This window comes from Otolemur garnettii, unplaced genomic scaffold (assembly GCF_000181295.1).
Source record: "Otolemur garnettii isolate 467f Iridium unplaced genomic scaffold, OtoGar3 scaffold00077, whole genome shotgun sequence".
Classification (NCBI taxonomy): domain Eukaryota; kingdom Metazoa; phylum Chordata; class Mammalia; order Primates; family Galagidae; genus Otolemur; species Otolemur garnettii.
The window spans coordinates 6,709,265-6,731,223 of NW_003852472.1; the positions used below are offsets into that span (position 1 = coordinate 6,709,265).

General features: G+C 45.5%; 1 protein-coding gene across 3 annotated transcripts in view; it reads left to right on the forward strand.

Moving 5' to 3' along the window:
* Positions 1 to 16,675, forward strand: part of AUTS2 (AUTS2, activator of transcription and developmental regulator) — a 1,212,799-nt gene extending 1,196,124 nt beyond the window's left edge. For 2 of the 3 annotated variants that reach the window (XM_003794208.3, XM_003794209.2), the window contains 6 exons: positions 1,011 to 1,082; positions 5,151 to 5,292; positions 8,882 to 8,959; positions 9,812 to 9,895; positions 10,991 to 11,213; positions 13,527 to 16,675. In XM_003794208.3, the coding sequence (XP_003794256.1) occupies positions 1,011 to 1,082; positions 5,151 to 5,292; positions 8,882 to 8,959; positions 9,812 to 9,895; positions 10,991 to 11,213; positions 13,527 to 14,772 (1,845 nt within the window). In that variant the 3' untranslated portion in view covers positions 14,773 to 16,675. The remainder of the gene's footprint in view (positions 1 to 1,010; positions 1,083 to 5,150; positions 5,293 to 8,881; positions 8,960 to 9,811; positions 9,896 to 10,990; positions 11,214 to 13,526) is intronic. The other variant, XM_023515688.1, reaches the window with a different exon arrangement.
* Positions 16,676 to 21,959: the final 5,284 nt, after the last annotated feature.

The window sequence follows — 21,959 nt, forward strand, 5'->3', positions numbered from 1 at the left end:
CCATCCAGTAGTTCCTGATTACATCCCTGAGCTGTTACTTAGCAGGAATGAAGAAGAGAGAGGTGGTCCCTGCCCTCTGGCTGGTAGAAAAGAATTCACTAGAAGTCACTCCATTGTTTATAAAACAAGTGAAATAATTTGTGATAGGGATTGATACAGACTCCCCAAAGGGTGGCAAAGGGACTTAGTATAGTAGAACTGTATCAGTTGACCACCCACAGGACTGTAATGATATATGAAGGTCAACACAGAGAACTAGGCCTACTGTACTGACACGGACATGTGCTGCGTGTCAGGTCTATAAAAATTAGGTCAACTTAAGGAGATGGTCAGTGTAGGGAGGTAGTCAACTATGGAGGTTCTGCTGTACTTGCAGAGGCCTGGAGAGTGGAAAGGGAGGACCTCTTTTGTTTCTTCTTCTTTTACCTTTTAACTTAAAAATGAATAATGCCCACCAATGAGTGGGTAATTGATTCTTAGCATTTGTGGTAACTGGGCTTAAATGAAAATGTGGTGAATTTCTCTGTGCCACATTGGGGGTTAAAACAACAGACTTGAGAGAGAGGAGGACAGGTTCTGTACCCTCTTCTTGTTTTGATTTGATTCACTGACATCCACTAATTAGCTCTTCTGAACAGCTGATTTGCATTATAGTATGGCAGCAGTTGCTAAGTGGGGTTTCCCACTCTACCAGGTCTGCCAGCTGGCTCCAGAAAAGAAAGAGACACAGAGTGGGATTTAGGCTTTTACCATCTTGTCCTTGGTAACCAGGGAGGTCCTTGTCAAGTATGGCATTCTGAGTAGCAGCCCACGTGGGGAGAGAGGGAGCTGTGACTGCCTCATGACTGGGCACTGGATTGCTGCTGTCGGAAGGCACTTGAAGAGTACAAAGCACATTTGTTTCATGAGAAAGGCCTGTGCAGCCAGAATCTGCTGATGCTTTGGGTAAATTGAAGGTAGTTTGCTCTGAAATGCCTTCCTTTTGACCATGTTGCTCTTTCTTGTTCCAGAAACCAGGGAAGTGGTGTGCTATGCATGTTCACATCGCCTGGCAGATCTACCACCACCAACAGAAAGTCAAGGTCAGTCCAACTTCCCTGGTTTGGGGAGGAGGGGCCGGGGCATGGAACTGCGTGATCTGCTCAGGAGAACACGATTAAGGAGGCATTTAAAACATGCTCAGGAACTGAAGTCAGGAAGGACCCCTCTTCGAAACGCTGCTGGGAATTCTTAACTAGTAATCAGGGAGACCCCAGCAAAATTGCCAAACAGAAGCAAACTGACAACTTCCTAGTGTTCTCCCCCTGCTTTTTTTCCCTTTTTATGATTTTGTCATTTTTCTAAAGGAAAGGTCTTAAAGATGGTGGATTAAGTAAAGGTTTTGGAAATATAATGAACAAGAACTAGAACATAGAAAATATTTTGTGTCTGGAAAGAGCTATACAGGAATGTTGGCTTTTTAAAAAATAACTATTGGCACATTATTTTATGGCTTTGGAAAAATGAGAGTAATTTATGCCCTGTACAAACATGCTGCCAAACTTCTCTTAGTTGTTACTAAAAACTACACTTCAGAAAGTGACATATTCTTTGCAGCAACCTTCTCTTGGTCCCCACATGCCCAGTATCAGGGTGTTAGAATATAGTCAGTACCTGCCAAAACCACTTTCTGGCTGGTTACCTTACCTGACCACAGGTAACTTTCCTTTCTTGTTTCTATTTTCATCATAAGATGAATATTGTCCATGCGTTACTAAAGCCTTTAAGATACAATAGCAGAGAGATCCAAAACTTCAGCAAGTGACCTGGTACAGACAACATCAGTGCTTGACTTAAGGAACAAAGTAACTGGCAAGTCCAGATTTCACCACCAGGGTACCTATCTCCAACAACATGGGAGAAGATAAGCAGTCAAGTAATTCCAATAAGCTTAGCTTAGTTCATTTCTTTACGAGCAACCTTTTAGTCCTACCAGCATTTGGAAGCCGTTGTGGTGGTAGTACAAATGGTCAGTTAGCCGGGGGAGAGAGCTACTCATCACAGAAGAGAAATTTTTTTTTCCCCTTTGAGAGAGTCCACTTTGAGAGAGTCCACTTTGTTGCCCTCGGTAAATTGCCCAGGTGTCACAGCTCATGGCAACCTCAAACTCTTGGGCTCAAGCAGTTCTCTTGCCTCAGCCTCCTGAGTAGCTGGGACTATAGGAGCCCACACAATGCCTGGCTATTTTTAGAGACGAAGTCTCACTCTGGCTCAGGCTGGTCTTGGATTGGTGAGCTCAGATGATCCACCCACCTCGGCCTCCCAGAGTGCTAGGATTAGAGGCATGAGAGAAATATTCTTAAGAGGTAAATTTTTTGGCCGGGTGCAGTGGCTTACACCTATAATCCTAGCACTCTGGGAAGCCAAAGCAGGTAGTTTGTTTATAGACCTGCCTGAGCAAGAACAAGACCCCATCTCTACTAACAACAGAAAAACTAGCCAGGTGTTGTGGCACACACCTGTAGTCCCAGCTACTGGGGAGGCTGAGGCAAGCCCAAGTTTAAGATTGCTGTGAGCACCACAGCACTCTACCCAGGGCGACAGAGTGAGGCCCTGTTTCCAAAAAAAAAAAAAAAAAAAAGGTTAAATTTTTTAAAGGATTTATTTAAATAAAACAGTCAAATTCAGCCATTCAGGAGGCTAAGGAGGGAGCATCCCCTGGGCCCAGGAGTTTGAGTCCTGGGCTCAAGGGAGACCCCAGTCTAAAATCAGTCAGTCCATCTATCCATCCCAGTTAAAAGTTAAGCAAACCTTGAGGTAACTAAGATACTTTGCTTTGATTGCCAAATACCGTTCTTTCTCATAACATCCCATCAGTGAGTTTTGCTCACTTTTACTTTATTGTTAGGTGAAGTTTAATTAGAATCGTGGTTTAGCTTCTTTGGAAAATGTTTTTGCTTTGAAGAACTAACTAGATTCTGATTAGTCCGATCACTTTTTGTTCTGGGTGATGTGGTTAGCAGAACGGTTGGTAGAACACGTCTTCCTTGTGACTCCTTTGGTTAAAAGCAGTGAAGGATGCTGCTTATACCACGCTAGCAACTTCTTTTCCATAAAAATGTCCCTGGTGACTTACTTCCATTATCCCAATTCAATTAGAAAGATCTCTTGAACATGAGCTAACTCTGTTCATCTCCCCCTTTCAACAAACTATTTGCAATCCCCAGGTGCCGTTTCACTTCACAGACCTAAGTTGTGGTTGATGAAACTGTACTGTGTACCAAACAATATTAGCACTAAATAATCTGACAACCAAATTAAAGGAGGTACTCAAAATTTGTATAGATTTACAGTGAATTAGAAGCTTGGTTTGGGGGTTTTGCTATTCCTGTATAGCAGGACTTTAATTATAGCATTCCTTGTAGATTCGAGCAGAAATTGTTATTATTCCCTTTCTCTCTGTTCATTTACATGTTATTTTAGTCATTCACCCAGTATTCACAGAGAGAGCCTCCAGGGTGCTCACTGGGCCAGGCCGAGAGCGCTCATATTTCCTGTCATCTGTTGCTTAGAGCTCAGTGGTGCGCTCGGGGTGTGTGTGTGTGAGAAAAGTGACAGAAGTGCTGCGTGCTTCCGCTTAATGGGTGTTACTTCCGCCTTGAGGCACATGGGTACGTCTGAGTTTAAATGTGGGTGATGGATGAGTGGGAGTTGCCCTTCTGCAATAAGGGAATGACACACTTCCTCCTCTCTGACCCTCACACCACTCTGTACCAACCCATGTCTCTCCTCATCAGCTCTCTGCTGTATAGCAGGCTGAGGGCCCCTCAGGACTCCTCAGGGAGGTTAAGATGAGGCAGGGCTGGGGCAGGGGGTTGCCAAGGGACTGGGAGCACCAGATGAGTCCAGGAGACCAGAGAAGTGAGCAGCAGAAGCAGGCTGAGGGCAGTAAAAGCCCAGGAAAGTGGACATCAGAGGTGGCAGTGAGGGGAGGGCAACTCTGGGCTTCAGATGAAAGACCAGGAGGAGCAGTGCTGCCAGCAAGGTGTGACACCAGTGTGAAAAAGAGTGTGCAGTGGAAGGAGGTGGGAGGACTGAAACCATGCTGTGGAACGGTCTCCCAGCCTAGAGAATGGTGTCAGGGAAGGGTGGGAGAGGGGCAGTACGAAGCAGTTTCTACAGCCTTAGGGGAAGGTGAGTGGGAAGATTAGTTTCCGGGTAGATGAAGAAGAGGAATTTCAGGCGCTGGCCAGGACTCCACGTGGAGTCTTGACAGGTCACTGGTATGGACTGATCCCCGCCTCTTCCTTGGTAATTGGGAGTACTAGGAAAAGAAAAGGCCTCTCCTAGGCAAATTAATGCTCCTATATATTTTTTTAACTAATATGTTAACAATCATCGTTTGAAAATTACCTTGTAAGCATGCAGATATTTCTTCTATTAGCATATGGCAAAGAGTCATTAAACAGTTAATTTATATAGCAGATTATTCGAGGAGAATTCCTAGTAAAATGAGCTTTAAAATACTGTTAATTTTGAATCTTGCTAACATGAGCCTTTACAGCAAAATATTAAACTTTGGGGTTGGTGGTTGGAATAAATAGGACATGAGGTTTTCTTCCTGAAACCATTAGGACCTCAAGGGCAGTGCCTGTGGTTCAGTGAGTAGGGTGCTGGCCCCATATACCGAGGGTGGCAGGTTCAAACCTGGCCCCGGCCAAACTGCAACAAAAAAATAGCCAGGTATTATGGTAGGTGTCTGTAGTCCCACCTACTCGGGAGGCTGAGGCAAGAGAATCGCCTAAGCCCAGGAGTTGGAGGTTGCTGTGAGCTATGACACCTTGGCACTCTACTGAGGGCGATAAAATGAGACTCTGTCTCTAAAAAAAAAACCCAAAACCATTATGACCTCAAGGAGCAGACTCTGGTTTCTCTACTTGCCATCTCTGACAGGAGAAGCAGGTGCTGCCTAGCAGCAGACAGGCTGCCCTGCTGTCCTGGCCCTAGAAGGGTAAACCATGCATGGATCACTTGTGTTCAAGTTTGTAAACTTGAACCTGGCTGGGGCTCAGAGCACACACACCACTCATAGAGTTTGCTCTTCATAAATGTCTTTCTTCCCTGCTGTTTGTTTTGGGATTTCATCTTCTGTGGTTCCCGTTCTGCTGTAGAAACAGATGCAGTCAGACCCACATAAGCTGGACTTTGGCCTGAAACCCGAGTTCCTGAGCCGCCCCCCGGGCCCCAGTCTCTTTGGAGCCATCCACCACCCCCACGACCTGGCGCGGCCTTCCACTTTGTTCTCTGCCGCTGGTGAGTTCGGGGAGGGGGCAGAGCTGGGAAATGTACTTCTTAGGTAGCTAAATAAGTCATGTTGGGCTCTGTGCCACCACTCAGTCACTACCTTAAAAAATGCAATTTATGCCAGCTTGCAAGGCAGCATCACAGCACATCTCGGGAGAGGGGCCATTTGTCACTGATGTACTCTTTTTCATGAAAGAAGGAAAAAAATGATCTTTTCCTCACAGGGACTCATACTGCTTTGGCTCATTATTTGCCTCTATATTAAACCAGTATAACTCATAAGCACGTCAGACACCACTGGAAAAAACACAAAGCTTACAAGGGCAAATCGGAAGGAAAACAACGCCAGGAACTGTGGAGGGTTGTGGTTGCCCCTAGCACTGGTGCCCACAGAGCACTCAGTCATTTTGTCCAGCATCCTCTGTTAGGCTATGTTTGGGGGCCTGAGGATAAAGAAATACAATTATGACAGCTGCCAGTGCTATGGTCTGTGTTAGGGAGGATGGACCACCAGGGTGCTGGTTTTCTTTACTGCCGCATGTGATACTACTGTCTGGTTGGTTATAATGATGGGAGGGAACTTAGGGGACAGAGTATAAAGCATCCAAGTAGCCAAGTGCCCTGTTTCATAGATCCCTCTGAAAATGCACACTTGGGTATTTGGCAGCAGGGGCTTGAGGGCTGGCCAGGGACCAGTGCTTCAGAGCTGCTCATGTCTGCTCCAGGCACATACAGACCAAGGCAGTGGCTGTCAGGAGTACTTGGTAGATGAGAACAGCCCTCTGGGTACCAAGGGCTTCTCAAGAGACTGGACAGCAGAGAGGTAACAGTGAGGGAAAGGAAACTTCTAACATCTTCTCTAAAGCTTTTTCTTCATGCACTGTCCTATGCCCAGTTAATACTTAAAGACAGTGGCCCTGAGCTCATTTCATAACGAGCTTCCTACCTTCATACCTGCTATAGTAAATAGAATTTATTGTTCTGAACATTCATACTCAAGGGGCTCCCATTTCAGATCCTTAAGAACAAGTTGCACATACGTCCTTCCTGCTGTCTGCCCAAGCTTTTATCCAAGGCTTCCTTTTTGCTGGACCTATGGCTCTTCTATTCAGGAAGAAACACCCATATTGCAAGAAATCATCATTATGAGGGGCCTTGTGCCAAAGCAATTGAATCACCCTTGAGGGCAGATAGAATTTACTAAGGTCTCAGATTTTTCTCTGTCAGTTCTATCTAGGGACATATTTAAAGGCTCTGTTACCATGGCACCTAGGCTCTGAGACTGGGCTACATTAAGAACAATTTTTGGAGAGAAATAGAGAGATTTCTCCTTGGCTTCCATTTGAGCCAAGTGGATGAATTGGCTTCTTTTGCTTCAATAATTCTAGAACTACAGTAATTCTAGTTCCCCTGGGGACCCTGGGCTGAACAAAGCTCTGGTCTTCATTGAAGCATTAATTAGCCTGTACTACACAGACAGTATGCAGCCAAAATTTTATTTAGCTGGCAACACTGCTAATGCCTAATGAATGTCGTCCTGAGGTATTTTCACTTTGTAGAGGTGGAGTTATTTCTTACACTTCCAGGTAGAGAATAAGCCCCATCTAGAGACACACAGATAACCTCTCAGGTGCCTTCAGAGTCTGAGATACCACAACTGTGATGACATTCCTCCTGTTTTTTGTTGCTTCCTCACAAACCCAAGCCCACAAGACTCCCAGTCCAAAACATATAATGAGGCTGAGCACAGCGGCTCACGCCTGTAATCCCAGCACTCTGGGAGGCTGAGGCAGGTGGATTGCTTGAGCTCAGGAGTTTGAGAACAGACTGAGCAAGAGCAAGACCCTGTCTCTATGATAGAAAAACTAGCTGAGCATCATGGTGAGTGCCTGTACTTGAGCCCAAGAGTTTGAGGTTGCTGTGAGCTATGATGATGCTGTGGCACTCTATCCAGGGTGACAGAGTGTGTCTCTGTCTCAAAAAAACAAACAACACACACACAAAAAACACAAATTGTGTTAATAGAGTATGGAAAGAAACAACCCATCTATATCTAACCTATTTTCCTGAGGGAATTTATGTTTGTTAATAGGAACTTAGACAAAATATAATGGATTATAGAACAGTTACTAGTAAATTCATTTATCCAGGGTCTGTTTATACTTCCATTCTGGAAGGTAGCCTTTTTTAGCGTAAGCAATATTGGATTTTGCCCAGAATGATTGTTCAGTAAAACTTTTCACTGGTACATATAATTTACACATACTTGTTAAATTCAGCCACTTCATCTTGCTGTTAGATGCTAACCCCTGGAATAAACTGGCTTCTTCGGATGACCTCAGCAAATTCCTCACACAGAGCAAAGATAATCTCCCAGAACACTTGCAGCCTCAGCTCCTAGCCTTGAATTAATAAGCCACTGTGCTGCCCTAAGCTTCTGGAAGTATTGTCCTTCCCTAATTCACATATGCACACCCTGTATCTCTCTCCCTTCTTTCTTTCCCATCTTCCTTTAAGAAACAGAGACCACTGGTGGAGCCTGTAGCTCTGTGAGTAGGGCACCAGCCACATACACCAAGGCTGGCGTTTCCAGCCTGACCCAGGCCTGCTAAACAACAGTGACAACTGCAGTAAAAAATAGCTGGGTGTTGTGGCAGGTGCCTGTAGTCCCAGCTACTTGGGAGACTCAGGCAAGAGCATCACTTAAGCCTAAGAGTTTGAGGTTGCTGTGAGCTGTGACACCACAGCACTCTACTGAGGGTGATATAGGAAGACTCTGTTTCAAAAAAAATTAAAGAAAAAGAGACCAGTAAATTAAACCTGAGTTCCCTGGCAAGCAAAACAAAAACTTAGAGTTAGTTAGATTTTTAGTGTTCAACAACTGATGAATAGACCACCTTTTCCCGTCACTGAAAGCTGACAGGCAATGAGGACTTCATCTCCTGTAACCTAATGCAACTTGAAATGAGGTTCATAGGGTCGAGCCTTATGACACCCTCAGTGTGGGTGCATGAGAACTAACATGGTCCTTGGGAAAAGGAATTCTGCAAGGGCCCAGAGCAGTGCAGGCCAGATCCACAGCTTTAGGTCAGCCACTTCTGAGCCAAGGATGATGAAGTGTATGAATTCCCCCCCACCCCGCCCCAAGATGTTCATGAAGAACGTATTCCATGAGCACATGTCCCACTCAGAGAGTGAGTAATCTGTTAGCTTATTAATGGCTCCAAGAAGCCATTCAGTAAAGAACCTTGCTTAACATTTTTTAATCCAATATTTCCTCATATTTACTTGGTTATGGACCCTCCCCACCCTGGGCAGTTATCTACATGTTTCTAATACTGTGTGTTACTGGCTTAAAAATTCTTTTAATTTTTAATCCTTGTGGTGGTTGGCCAGCTAAGCTAGGAAAGAGAAAAGATGATGATTTATTTTCTTCTTCCTCACAAAAAAACATTGGTTTATCTGATGTGTTGCCTATAGGTCCCTAGGGTGCACTTTAGCATATTAAAGTAAGGGGGCCCTTAAGCAAATAGGAATCAGTTGCATTCCAGAAGTTGGTTTTTGGTAAAATTTGATTTTATTATGTTTGACTCACTAGGTGCTGCACACCCCTCTGGAACCCCCTTTGGGCCACCTCCTCACCACAGCAACTTCCTTAACCCTGCTGCTCACCTCGGTGAGTTGCCCAGCCACGATGGGGATGGATGTGTGTGTTTCACACACCTGCTTTGTCCACCGTGCTCCTGCTGCACCTGCTAGCGAACTAGCGCAGGTCCTGGGTACTTCACTTACTGCTTAGGGAGGTGATTGTGTTCTTTTAGGACTTTGATCACATGCTGTCCTATCTTGAAGATTTCAGCATCCCTTCTACCACGTTCTTTCAGTGGTAGGTCTGTGCACAGCAGTGCTTCTGTCCAAAGTTACTGGTGGTAAGATCACCCTCCAGGATCAGGCAAGAAAGAAAAAGAAGGTGTCATGAGGAGGCAGTACCCTTGCTTTATGACTTCACATTTTATCTCCCAATTAATTTTTCTCCTCCTAGTAGAGGTATGTGCTTTTTGTGGCTTTCATTTATTTGATGTTTTCTGCAAGTGTACAGGTGTAAGCAGTGGTGTGCACACAGGGTATAATGGGTGTGCCTTTGGAATTTCATCAGTGAGAGGCTTAAGATGTATCATTTTCTGTTCTGTTAGAAGCTGTAGAACACATTCCTGGAAGGAGAGAGACTGGGCAGGAAGGCAGCTTAGACCATCATGGCTTCAGTAGTAGTGTTCCCCACTGGGCTAAACAGGAATGATACAAAATGTGCATTTCTGGAAATAGCCCTCATAAATATTTTACTAACCCTGTACATAAATCCTCCCAAGTGCAATGAAAGCCTTATACACAATCCAGTAGGAAAGGTGGACGGGGCTGGCCGGAGAGAAGAGAGGACCCTAGCTCCCAGTTTCCCTAGCTCCCAGGAAGCTTTGTGTTCCTTGCTCAGCAGACCCCATGACCTTTTGCTTCCTTCCAATCTTGTTTACAGAGCCTTTTACTCGGCCATCTACATTCACAGGCCTAGCAGCAGTTGGTGGCAATGCCTTCGGGGGACTTGGAAATCCTTCAGTTAGTGAGTACCTCTAACTTTTTAAAATCTGCCTTCGACTGTGTATCTCCTCTAATCTGTATATGGCTCAAGACCTTCCTCAATTAAAGGAAACAAATGTAGTTTGCGAAAGCAGGCCTAATCAGTGGAGTGAGGTATAAGCATGCAAAACCGTCCTTTGAATACCCGCCCACTGTTGACATGTTACTGAGGGTCAGGATGGTGATATGGTAGATTGCTATTACAAAAGGTTTTTCTTTAGTTCACTGTCCATTCACATCCTATCCCTGTTATCCAGGGCCTTAGCTGTAATTCATAATATTTAAATTTTATCTTGCCCTTAGTGGCATTGAAAAAGGTACAATGACTAATAGCAGGAAAACAATACCAGGCACAGGATAATGAAGAGTTGATGACATTTTGTTCTCCATAGTCTGGGAGGACTGTGCAGTTCTAGTCTGTCTAAGTTAGGACAAGAGTTGTAACCCTGCTTATGTTCTAAACATTATTATTTAGTTATTATTTTCTTTCGTGCCACGTATCATGTATTCCAAGTACAGGAGACCTAAAATGTAGCTCTGAGCATATACCCTCGCAATTTGGTCTTTACTGAAATTATAGCAAGGAGGCCTCACACATCCGTGTAGGTCAGGGCCACCTGTCTGGTCTCTGATAACACTTGTTTCCATTTGCTGAAGTTAGGGAAGGAGTCACAGGGTTGTGGTGGGTAGGCAGGGAAAACTGTGAACTCCACTCTGAATGCAGACTTCTTAATCTAAGTCACACCATCATAAGACACCCTTCTGCATGCTTGAAACCTCTGCATGCACCGGATATGTTTATTAGGTCATCTTAACATCTGTTTGGTCACTTTCCTTTTTAATTCCCCCTGCCCCCACCTTTGCTTTTGGTTAAAAAAAAAAAAGCTGTGAGCTACCTCTCCAGTGAGGATAAGAGTTCCTCTAATGAATTTGTTAATCTCCTTTCCTTTTCCAGCTCCCAATAATATGTATTCATTTTAACTCTGAATGCTGTTAAAAGTTTTTTGGTAAGTACCTTCATTACAGCAGATTATATAATTTCTCTTAAACCTTTTTGTTCTCCACTTCACCATTTCAGCACCCAACTCAATGTTCGGCCACAAGGATGGCCCCAGTGTGCAGAACTTTAGCAACCCTCACGAACCCTGGAACCGGCTGCACCGAACGCCTCCGTCGTTCCCGACCCCTCCGCCCTGGCTGAAGCCAGGGGAGCTGGAGCGCAGCGCGTCCGCTGCAGCTCATGACAGAGATAGAGATGTAGATAAACGAGACTCATCTGTTAGTAAAGATGACAAAGAAAGGTACGGAAAGAAACTGCTCTCGAGTCCCAATGGGGGAGCCTGCTCTGCGCCAGGTACCAGTGGGACCAGATGCCCACCCTCCCTGTCCCAGCCTCGAGCTTCAGCCACCCCACCCCCACTCCTATAGGGTCAGCTTGTCCCTACAGGCACTGCCGGCAGCCCTTGCGGTCCCGGAGCAAGCACCATGTGGCCCAGAGTCTATTGTGACCACAGGAGATAACCAGAACACAGTGACACATCCCTGTCTTAGAAGCAGTTACACACGTAGCACCTCCCAGTCCCTGTGAGCGTCAGCATATCCAGACAGAATCTTGCTCTGAAAGACAGTGAGTTGGAGCTTTGGGCCAGACACACACGGCATGAATCAATACCATATTTGCTTTCAAGTTTGTGCAGTCCATTAAATCATCCATAGGTTTTTCTCCCTCTTTCCCTCGCTTTCTTTTTATTTTCTTTTAGAAAGCCATGTTTGCATTGCCTCATCATTTTTTATCAAATTTTGTTCAAACTCCCAGATGACAAATAAAAATTTTACTAACCTAGATTTAGATAAGCATTGACAAGCATTTTTGGTTTTCATTTTGGTTTGCTTTTGCTAGTGGGTAATGAATTGTATTAACCATTGTTGTCTCTATTCTCCGTAATCCATGCCTAAAGAATACGTAGCCTTAAAGATGTATTGTCTTACAGTACTTTTTCTGAAGAATGGCATAGCATTCTTGACAAAGGATCTCTCTTTTCTTTCTTTTAGGCTATTTTCGGTTTGAACAAACTGATAAGCAAGGGTTATACAAGATGGATTTGATAGGAAATACCTAGCAACAAATTTCCTTCTGGCACTTAAGATTCAAATCTGACCCAAATCTTAACTTTTCCTTTTCTATGTATATTGTGTGTGTGTGTGTGTATATATATATATATATATAGTGTGTGTCCTAGTAACTTAAAAGAATTCAACTTTGCAGGCTCTAAATGTGGTAAATAGTAGATATTCATTACAGGCCATTATGCTGACTGATTTCTTTCTTATAAAAGAAAAAGACAAGTCTTCCTTTGAGGCAGTAAAATAAATAGTTAAAGCAGTTGTTGATGACATCCAGCTCTGAGCTTGTGGATGGCCCAGGTGAGGCACGCCTAAAGCGGACAGACCCCGGGGCAGGAGCTGTCTCTAAACAGTTGTCATCAGGACAAGGCAGGATGTATCCACATTCTTTCTTGATTAAGTAAAGATGGCCCCTTGGATTAAAGTCAGGAAACATAGACTCTTCTATCTATGGCTTAAAAGTCACTCTTCTCAGCCTTCGCATGTTGGCAGGAACCCTGCACAGCCCTCTGCAACCCATTTGGAAGGGAATCCTCCTTAGTTCTGTTACTGTGGCCAGCCTGGTCTTCTCACCCTGCTGTTACTCAGGCAGCGTGGCACCCTGCCCATTGACTCCCCACCTTGGCTTGCCATGTCTGCCTTGGGTCTGTCTCACGTGATTCTTAGTTTAACTGTGAAGTTGTACCTTGTTGTCATTGTGTTTTGTGCTTTCTGCCCAGTACCCTTGAGCCCTCTCCACGACAAGTCTCTAAAACTTGCTCCACGATTTCATTCTGAAAGGCTAAGATGTTCCCGCTGTCCCTTGTGAGGTTCGTGTTTCTGGACCTGCTTTTCCTGCTGCCTTTCTAATGTCTCCTCCTCCACCTTCCGCTTTCTTATCCCACCTGATGGAGACCTGCTTTTTGCCAACCTAAAGTCCTGAAATTGTGGTTTCCCTTCAAGCCTCCTTCCCCTGGCCTGTCTTGGACAGTGTTCTTGGTCAGCTGTCTTTACATTGTCTGTGTGAGCAGCAAGAGACTTCATTAAAGTCTTTCTTCCACTCGCTCCGTGTTGCACAGTTGGAGGAAAAGTCATCTTTGTGTTTGGGCTCTTGGAGCAAGAATACTGAATACTAAATGACCCCGAGACTCTGGACAGTTGCACTGTCTCGCTATATCACTGCCTTAGTGACCACCTTGGGCCATTTGGCTTCCTGAAAGCTCTTCCTGTGATCTTGACTGAGGCTCTTAAATGCAGAGAGAATTATTTTCCCCCTCAGACTCTCCCACCCATGCGTCTCCCTAGTATGTCACTACCATTAAGCTTCCTCTAAAATCTAGGTAAGTAAGATGAGGGAGGCTGGTTTTGCCCTACCCAGCCTACCTGGCTGCCTCAGTGACCGAGGGAACCAGACCCGGGCCTCTGCTTTTCACACCACCATTTCACCGGCAGCCCCTTGCCAGGCCAGCAAGCTCATTTCATTTGCGTCCTTGTTTCCCTTTTTCTCTCAGGGAAAGCGTCGAGAAAAGACACTCCAGCCACCCTTCACCAGCACCTATCCTCCCGGTGACCGCCCTGGGACATAACCGCAGCTCCACTGAACAGATCAGGGGTCATTTGAACACCGAGGCTCGCGAGAAAGATAAATCCAAAGAGCGGGAGAGAGACCACGCGGAGTCCCGCAAGGATCCGCCCGCGGACGAGCACAAGGCGAAGGAGGCGCACCTGCCAGAGAAGGACGGGCACGGCCGTGAGGGGCGGGCCGCGGGCGAAGAGGCCAAGCAGCTGGCCCGGGTGCCGTCACCCTACGTGCGGACCCCGGTGGTGGAGAGCGCCAGGCCCAACAGCACCTCGAGCCGGGAGGCTGAGCAGCGCAAGAGCGAGCCGGCCTACGAGAACCCCAAGAAGAGCTCAGAGGTCAAGGTGAAGGAGGAGAGGAAGGAAGACCATGACCTGCCCCCGGAGGCCCCACAAACCCACCGGTCTTCGGAGCCGCCTCCTGCAAACTCCTCATCCAGCGTACACCCTGGGCCCTTGGCCTCGATGCCCATGACCGTGGGGGTAGCTGGCATTCACCCCATGAGCAGCATCACCAGCCTGGACAGGACTCGCATGGTGACCCCCTTCATGGGCATCAGTCCCATCCCGGGTGGAGAGCGCTTCCCGTACCCCTCTTTCCACTGGGACCCCATACGGGACCCTCTGAGGGATCCTTACAGAGAACTTGACATTCACCGGAGAGACCCGCTGGGCAGGGACTTTCTGCTAAGGAACGACCCACTGCACCGTCTCTCCACTCCCCGGCTGTACGAAGCTGAGCGCTCCTTCAGGGACAGGGAGCCTCACGACTATAACCATCACCACCACCACCACCACCCTCTGTCTGTGGACCCTCGGCGGGAACACGAGCGAGGAGGCCACCTGGACGAGCGGGAGCGTTTGCACATGCTCCGGGAAGACTACGAGCACTCGCGGCTCCATTCTGTCCACCCCGCCTCCCTGGACGGACACCTGCCCCACCCCGGCCTCATCACTCCAGGACTCCCCAGCATGCACTACCCCCGAATCAGTCCCACCACGGGGCACCAAAACGGACTCCTCAACAAGACCCCCCCGGCGGCGGCACTTAGCGCGCCTCCCCCTCTCATCTCCACACTGGGGGGCCGCCCGGTCTCTCCCAGAAGGACGACTCCTCTGTCGGCAGAGATAAGGGAGAGGCCACCTTCCCACACGCTGAAGGATATCGAGGCCCGGTAAGGGGGCAGTAGGAGCCGGAAGGGAAGGAGAGCCCTGTGAAACACACTGCTAGACTTGGGAGAGCCAGAGAACTCCTGCACCATTAACAGACTAGCGGGGAAGCCCCCCACCTCTTCCCCTTGTAAAAAAATGTATAGATCAGTGCAGATTTTGAAATGTTTTGTATATTATATGTTGAGATTTTTCAGCTCTTTTAGCCAAGGCACATGTTCTCATGTCTCCTACTCTTTTTGTTTCTCGTATAAAACTTTTTGATTTGAACCAAAACAGTGAAAATAAACAACACACACCAATTTGATGATAACTGGGGGGCGGGAGGGAGGGAGTTCACACCATCCATCATGCAAAGCTCTTTCAGATGAGAAGGGAAGGCCGTGTATATAGTTATGTAAAAAAAGAGATTGCTTCATGAGCTAATGGTTCATATATGCAAAAGGGTAAGATGAAAGCTTTACTTTGTACAGATGTAAATAGATAAAGATTAAGTAACATAAAACATTAATACTTCTTAAAATGTGCTATTTGCAAACTTAATATCAGTGAACACAGTCTGCTGAGGCTGTGTTCCCATATATTGTTATAGACAGCTAAACCCTTCAACTATGCAATGAATGTTAGGGCTTTTCACAAAAGCCCACCTAACTCAAAGGAGCCTTTTCAAATCCATTTACAACATACTTAAGGTCATATTTTCCCTGAACAAGCACTTACGTGATATGACTCTGTTTTCCTTGCTTGTTTTTTTTTCAAATGGAGAAACATCCTATTTTGCAAATTGGACCCCAGGCTGGAACTTTGCATCTGAAGTTGCTGCTTGTGGGCTTTGGGGGAAAGTACAGCCCTGGAAAGGTAACTGAGGACACGAATGACCAGTGCCAGGGAGGATGGGATTTGTCAGATGCCAAAATCAGGGACGGGTGGTTGTGTCTGTTAGACACAAACAGGTCGCCAGAATCTTGTCACCATCAGTCACATGACTTCACACACCTCATGTGGGAATCATGCCTTTTTTAGTGTGTCCTGTTTCCTATCTGTACACACTTCCTCGTTTTGTAATGAGATTGACTTACACCCAAACAGATCCTGAAAGAAAGCTTCAAGTTTTCTCAGATGATGGATATGTTTTCACTGTATTCAGTAACTGATAAAAGTCAAGGTGCACATTTCCCAATGTGACTCACTGTATTCCAGTCGGTAATAAAGTCTGGGAATAGTCGTAACAGGTCAACCTTGTGGAGCCATCGAAAATTACAGAGGGTGAAAGGTGGCAGAGAAAAGGTCTTGTGTGTGCGTGTGTTTTTGAGTTTGCATCAATCTTAATGTCTCTTCATAATACTTTTATAATACATTAAGCCTCTTGTCTACATATTTGGAGAGAATATGACTTTACTAGCAGAGAAATACAATATATCTTGTCTACTGGACTGTAAAATATATGTATGAAATAAAATTAGTTCCATTTGGTCTTCTAGTATATTAAAGTGCTATCTGACGTTGTTATCCTGTTTTTGCAAAAAAAAAAAAAAGTTAACTACAGACCATTGTTTCTAATAAGCAGAGAGATCTATTTTAGTAGTAAACTGAAGGTTTAGTTGTGAGCTTCAGATTTTGTGAACTCCAGATGTTGTGCAGTGTTTTTTTTTTTTTTTTTAAAGACAACAACTAAAAAGAAAAAAATCCAAGGAATATGTACACTGGAACTGTAGTAGTAGCTCTCAGTATTGTAAAGAGATTGTTCTATACAGACCTTTTTGCTGTTTATCCTGTATGTAATAAAGTCCTTTCTAGATCCTATGTGAAAAGAAAAGTGAAGCAACTGAATCTTCAGCATGTTCTCATCGGCGGAGCCTCCTTGTGTAATGTAAACTGTGCCATGTTATTAAAAAATGTGAACTAAGCTTCCAGCTGCTTGTTTGTGTGAGATGGCCATCATTACCGTAGGGAAGAAGCCGTGCTGGTGCAAGACCGGGCTCTTGAATAGAAGCACCTGGAACCCAGCCCGTGTGAGAACAGAAGGCTCACCTGCAGTGGCTGGCCACACCACCCAGCTCAGTTAGGGACCCAACCATTAGTTTCTGTAAACACACGCTCCCCACACGGTCAATTGTGGATTTTTTTTTTTTTTGTATGTTTTAAACAAATTACTGTAAAAGTGATGGGAAGGTACTTTTGGGTTTTGTAGATGGATGTACACCAGGGCCAAGTTAGTATTATTTGTGTCTCGGGCCTACTTTAAAACTTAAAAGCATTTGCTATAACAGCATTGGCAAGAAACCTGATTTAGGGCCTGTGACAACAATCTTCTCTCCTTTGCTCCTTCGCATTTCAGTCTGTGGACTCAGCCACTCACATGTTACTTAGGACCTTCCAGGTATTTTTCTTCCTGCCTCGACTTTCTCTGTGTCTTGTTGAAGTACGTGGCATATTCCTCATCACTTTGCAGAATTCTCTCCCTGTCCCCTGAAACCTGTTTGGGGTTTTTTTCAAGATGTAAACAATTGTTAAATTTTCTTGTATCAGTCTGATGAAATCGCTGTTTGGATGAGACTGTTTGTTTGACTTGGTGTTTGTATCTTACTGGAGGAGGGCAGGGTGGGGGAAGGGGGGCAGCAAAGCAGTCCAGGTTAGCAGGATTGGCTGCTGAATGGGAATCAGAAATAGAAGTGAACAGAAATTGGGGGCTCCAGGTCTGTGGTGCCAGAGTGCTGAAAAGGCCAGGGCACTCAAAGAGATGGGGGAGGGGAGATTCTCTCCGAGGCAATGAGTAGTGGAATCAAAGCCCACTTCACTCAGTGCTGTTTTTATATGTTAAATAACCAGCCCCAGGCTGGAGAAAATAAGAAAAGCTAGTGGGTTGGAAAACATAAATACTGTGGATTGTTGAATTGGGCAATTCTCAGGCCCTTTCACACTCTGGGTGGCAGACCTCACTGCCTTCTATTATACACCTATTTTCATGTCGCCATCTGCAATGTCATAGAAGAATCAAACTCTCCAATCAGTCAGTGTTTAGTCCCTAGGGTTTTATTCATCTCAACCTTTGCATATTTTCCTTCTAATTACATTCCGCTCCTCGCATTGATGGGTACCAGCACCAATTTGATTTCCTGCTAACCTATAGATGCTCTAATTATCTCCACAGTCTTTGACTGACAATGATCTTGTTACCTTCTAATGGTACATGACAAGTAAAATAGCGAATGTAATGATGCAATAATTACCACTTTGGATGGATGTTCGCCACAGCACTTGCTGTTTATCCATTTTCTGCCTCAATCAGGGTGGATGAGGGAAAATAAGATGCAATTGTTGATGTTATAGATACATATGTAGCATAAAAAGACGTTTAAGAGGGAATTTTGCAGTGCAATTAGCCATGCAGTTGTGAGATGCCCAAGGCCTCATCTGGTACATTTCTATCCATCCTGGAAAACGAATTACGCACTTTACGTCAGATGAAGGGACAGGGACAAAAAAAGTGATACGATTAGAAGGTAAGGTAATCACTAGTATTAAAAAAAAGACAACCTTTTTAATACACTTTTTTTTAATTAATCTTTTTTTTTCTTTTTTTGCAGTTTTTGGCCGGGGCTGGGTTTGAACCCGCCACCTCTGGCATATGGAGCCAGCACCCTATTCCTTTCAGCCACAGGTGCTGCCCGATACACTTTTTTTAAACTGCCATCATTCTGTACATTTCTGGGGAAAAAACATGGAAAGTTTTCTTATAATACACAGAATAGGATTCTTTGTCACGAAATTGTATTACCAAAGGTTGTCAATCCCATCATATAAAATACTCATCTGTTTTTGCCTCTATCACAAGTATAAAGCCAAGGTTTTAGTATCAAACACCTCAAATGCTACAAGTTTCTAGTAAAGAGCTGGGTGGGAAAGAGCTCTTAGGCCAGCCAGCAGTCAAAAGAGATCTGGGTCCACCCATGTGCCTTTCAAGATCAATGACGCTGAGCAAACAGGCTCTCGGACTCAGTTTCTTTATGTGTAAGAGCTAAACAAAATGTGGCCTAAAGACATGAGGGTTGTAAGCCAAATCTACATGAACACGACACACATGGAATTTTGTTACATACAGTGCCAGAGCTTACAGAAATTTTAGACTGGGGACAGGTGCAATAGCTCACGCCTGTAATCATAGATAGCACTTTGGGAGGCCGAGGAGAGAGCATTGCTCCAGCAGTTGGAGGCCCATCTCCACAAAAAATAGAAAAATTAACCAGGCATGGCTGCAGGTGCCCAGCTACTTAGGTTGAGTAGAATCACTTAAGCCCAGGAGATGGAGGCTGCAGTGAGCTATAAGGACACCACTGTACTCCAGCCTGGGTAAAAGAGACCCTGAGAAAAAGAAAAATTGTACACTGGGTAAAGAAGGGAAAGGGGGAAAAATGTTTTAAAACAAACTCTGACCCAATTAATGTAATGACTCTTGCTAAAGATTTGCTGACATGTTTGGCAAGACCAAAGGGAGTGAGTTGGTGACTCCAGGTCTTCTGATTCAGATGTTTCTCACCTGGTGAGGGGAGGGGTGAATTAGGAAGCGTCAGGTTAAGTGAGGCACTCAGGGTACTGTCACAGTTAGCATCTCCACCTGTCTCCTGCCCAGAATGTTTATAGATTTCCTAAAGCACACAGGTGAATTAGCCTCTGAGCCACTGTTTGGAGATCTCACTGGGACCTGGAAGAACACTAGACCAGGAACCTTCAAAACCTGGGCAGGTATTAAGCAAATAGGCTTCAGTTTCCTCATCTGCAACTTGAATTTGTTGACTGATAGTGAAAGGCCTCTCCAAGCATTATTTGGATTTTGTGTCTCTGCTAGGCCTCAGATTCCTTCTTCAGCCTGTTTACTTTGTACACCCTGCTCCCCTCAGGTCGGTTGAATTAGTGTCTACGTGCTGCCCAGCAGCTTATCATCAGGGATCTGCAGGGTCTCGCCCCTCTTTCCAAAGGCCCTGATAGCAGAATCTGAACCACCGTACAACATCAAGCTCACAGCCCTCTCTATAACTTTCCCAGGTCTCAGCTTATTCTCTCCCATCCTCCCCTTAGTCCCTCCTGCTCTGGGGATTTCATGGGGCCACCTCTTCTTTCTATTGGAGTGTCTGCTCCTCTGAGCAGGGGCCTGAATGGAGTGTGCCTGGCAAGGCTTGTGCTAGACTCCAGGGGCGGAGGCTCCCCCCAGGCTGGTTCAGTGAACAGAGGGCTGCTCAAAGCCCCCCAACTTTGTGACTGTGATCTGCTGTTAAGAGCCCCTGCACATACATGAAACAAATTTGAGGAAATAACACTCTCCTGTGCATTGAGTTTTTGTTGTTGTTTTTGTTTTTTTGAGACAGAGTGTTACTTTGTTACCCTTGGTAGAGTGCTATGACGGTAGAGTGCTGTGACATCACAGCTTACAACAACCTCTAGCTCTTGGGCTAGGGCGATCCTCTGGCCTCAGCCTTCCAAGTTGCTGGGACTACAGGCACCTGCCACAATGCCCAGCTATTTTTGTTGCAGTTGCCAATACTATTTTAGCTGGCCGGGGCCAGTTTGAACCCATCACTCTTGGTATATGGGGCCAGCGCCCTACCCACTGAGCCAGAGGCACCGCCCGTGTACTGAGTTCTGATTTCTAAAAAATTAGAAAAAATGGAATAAACCATTCATTCATGACCACTGCAAATCCCGAGTCTTGATTCCTAATTTGAAAAATAGCTCGGTGCCCGTAGCTCAGTGGTTAAGGGTGCTGGCCACATACACTGGGGCTGGAGGGTTTGAACCAAGCCGGGGCCTGCTAAACAACAATGACAACAATAACAACAAAAATAGCCGGGGTTGTGGCAGGTGCCTGTAGGTCCCAGCTACTTGGGAGTCTGAGACAAGAGAATCGCTTAAGCCCAAGAGTTTGAGGTTGCTGTGAGCTGTGACACCACGGCATTCTACTGAGGGCAACATAGTGAGACTCTTGTCTCAAAAAAAAAGAAAGAAAAGAAATCAAACATAGCTAGACAGAGGTCAAGGCTGCTTTCTGCCCTGACCCGGGCTCTTCCTTGAATTGCCCTTCACACTGCTGCCTGTCCTGATCACATCTCTCCAAAGTCCTCAACCATCCTCTACTTAAAGATGTTTCCCAAGTGGACCAGACTTATGACGTGGTCTTCGAGATCCAGCACCTCTCCATGTGCCATTCCCAGTAGGTACTAGGCACTCACACACCTCTTCTTCATCTGGAAAACATTCTTTGAAGTTGACCACAAAGGCCTCCGCCTCCATGAAGCCTTCTCTGCCTGCACCTTGTTCCCCAACATGGTTAACTGCTTAGACCAGTGGTTCTTAAAGTGTAGCACTGGGAAACCTGTTAAAATATAAATTCTCAGCTTCCCTTCCAGCCTCTTGAATTCAAACTGTGAAGGTAAGTCCCAGCCACTGGTGTTTCAACAAGCCCTCTGGGAGGATTCTGATGTACAATCAAGTTTGAGAACCCCTGGCTTAGACCACATAAAAAGGTTAAGGGAAAGTTCCAGACAAAAGCCACAAAAGGATCAAGAGGGAATAGGAAATGTACCTGGGGAAAAGCTGTGTGCTCTGACTCCTTGATCCTGCTGGATCGCAAAGAGGTCTCTGAGCCAGAATGACATTTTCTGCTTCCAGGTCTGTCTCGATTCCTTTCCAGGACATCACCACTACTTCGAACATCACCAGCAGTATGAAGTGGTGGAGAAGCTGGCCTATGATGACAGGAGCCGATGTGAACTGACTGTTGTTTTGTGGAATGTTTTTCTTGATGTTCTCAACAACCCTACAAGGTAGGTATAGGTGTAATCCCGTCTAGACAAGTGAGAAAAAATGAGGCCCAAAGAGTTGCAGTAGTTTGCCCAGGTTTCTAAGCATAACCCAAATACAGACCTGAGCAGGTCCCCTCTAGAGCACTCACCACGACCACGGCCTCTGCAGAGAACAGGCTTGCTGAGTTAATTAAACAGCAGTTACCCACTTCACACACACTTGCAATTAGCCCCTACCTGGAATGAATGAAGGCAGGCTGGAAACAAAGAAGGTTGGGCCTGGACCAGTGATGAGATTCTGCCATAAATCAAGGATTATAATAAATTCACATCTGTACATCTAAGGTCTTTTCTTTTTTTTTTTTTTTTTTTGAGACAGAGCCTCAAGCTGTCCCCCTG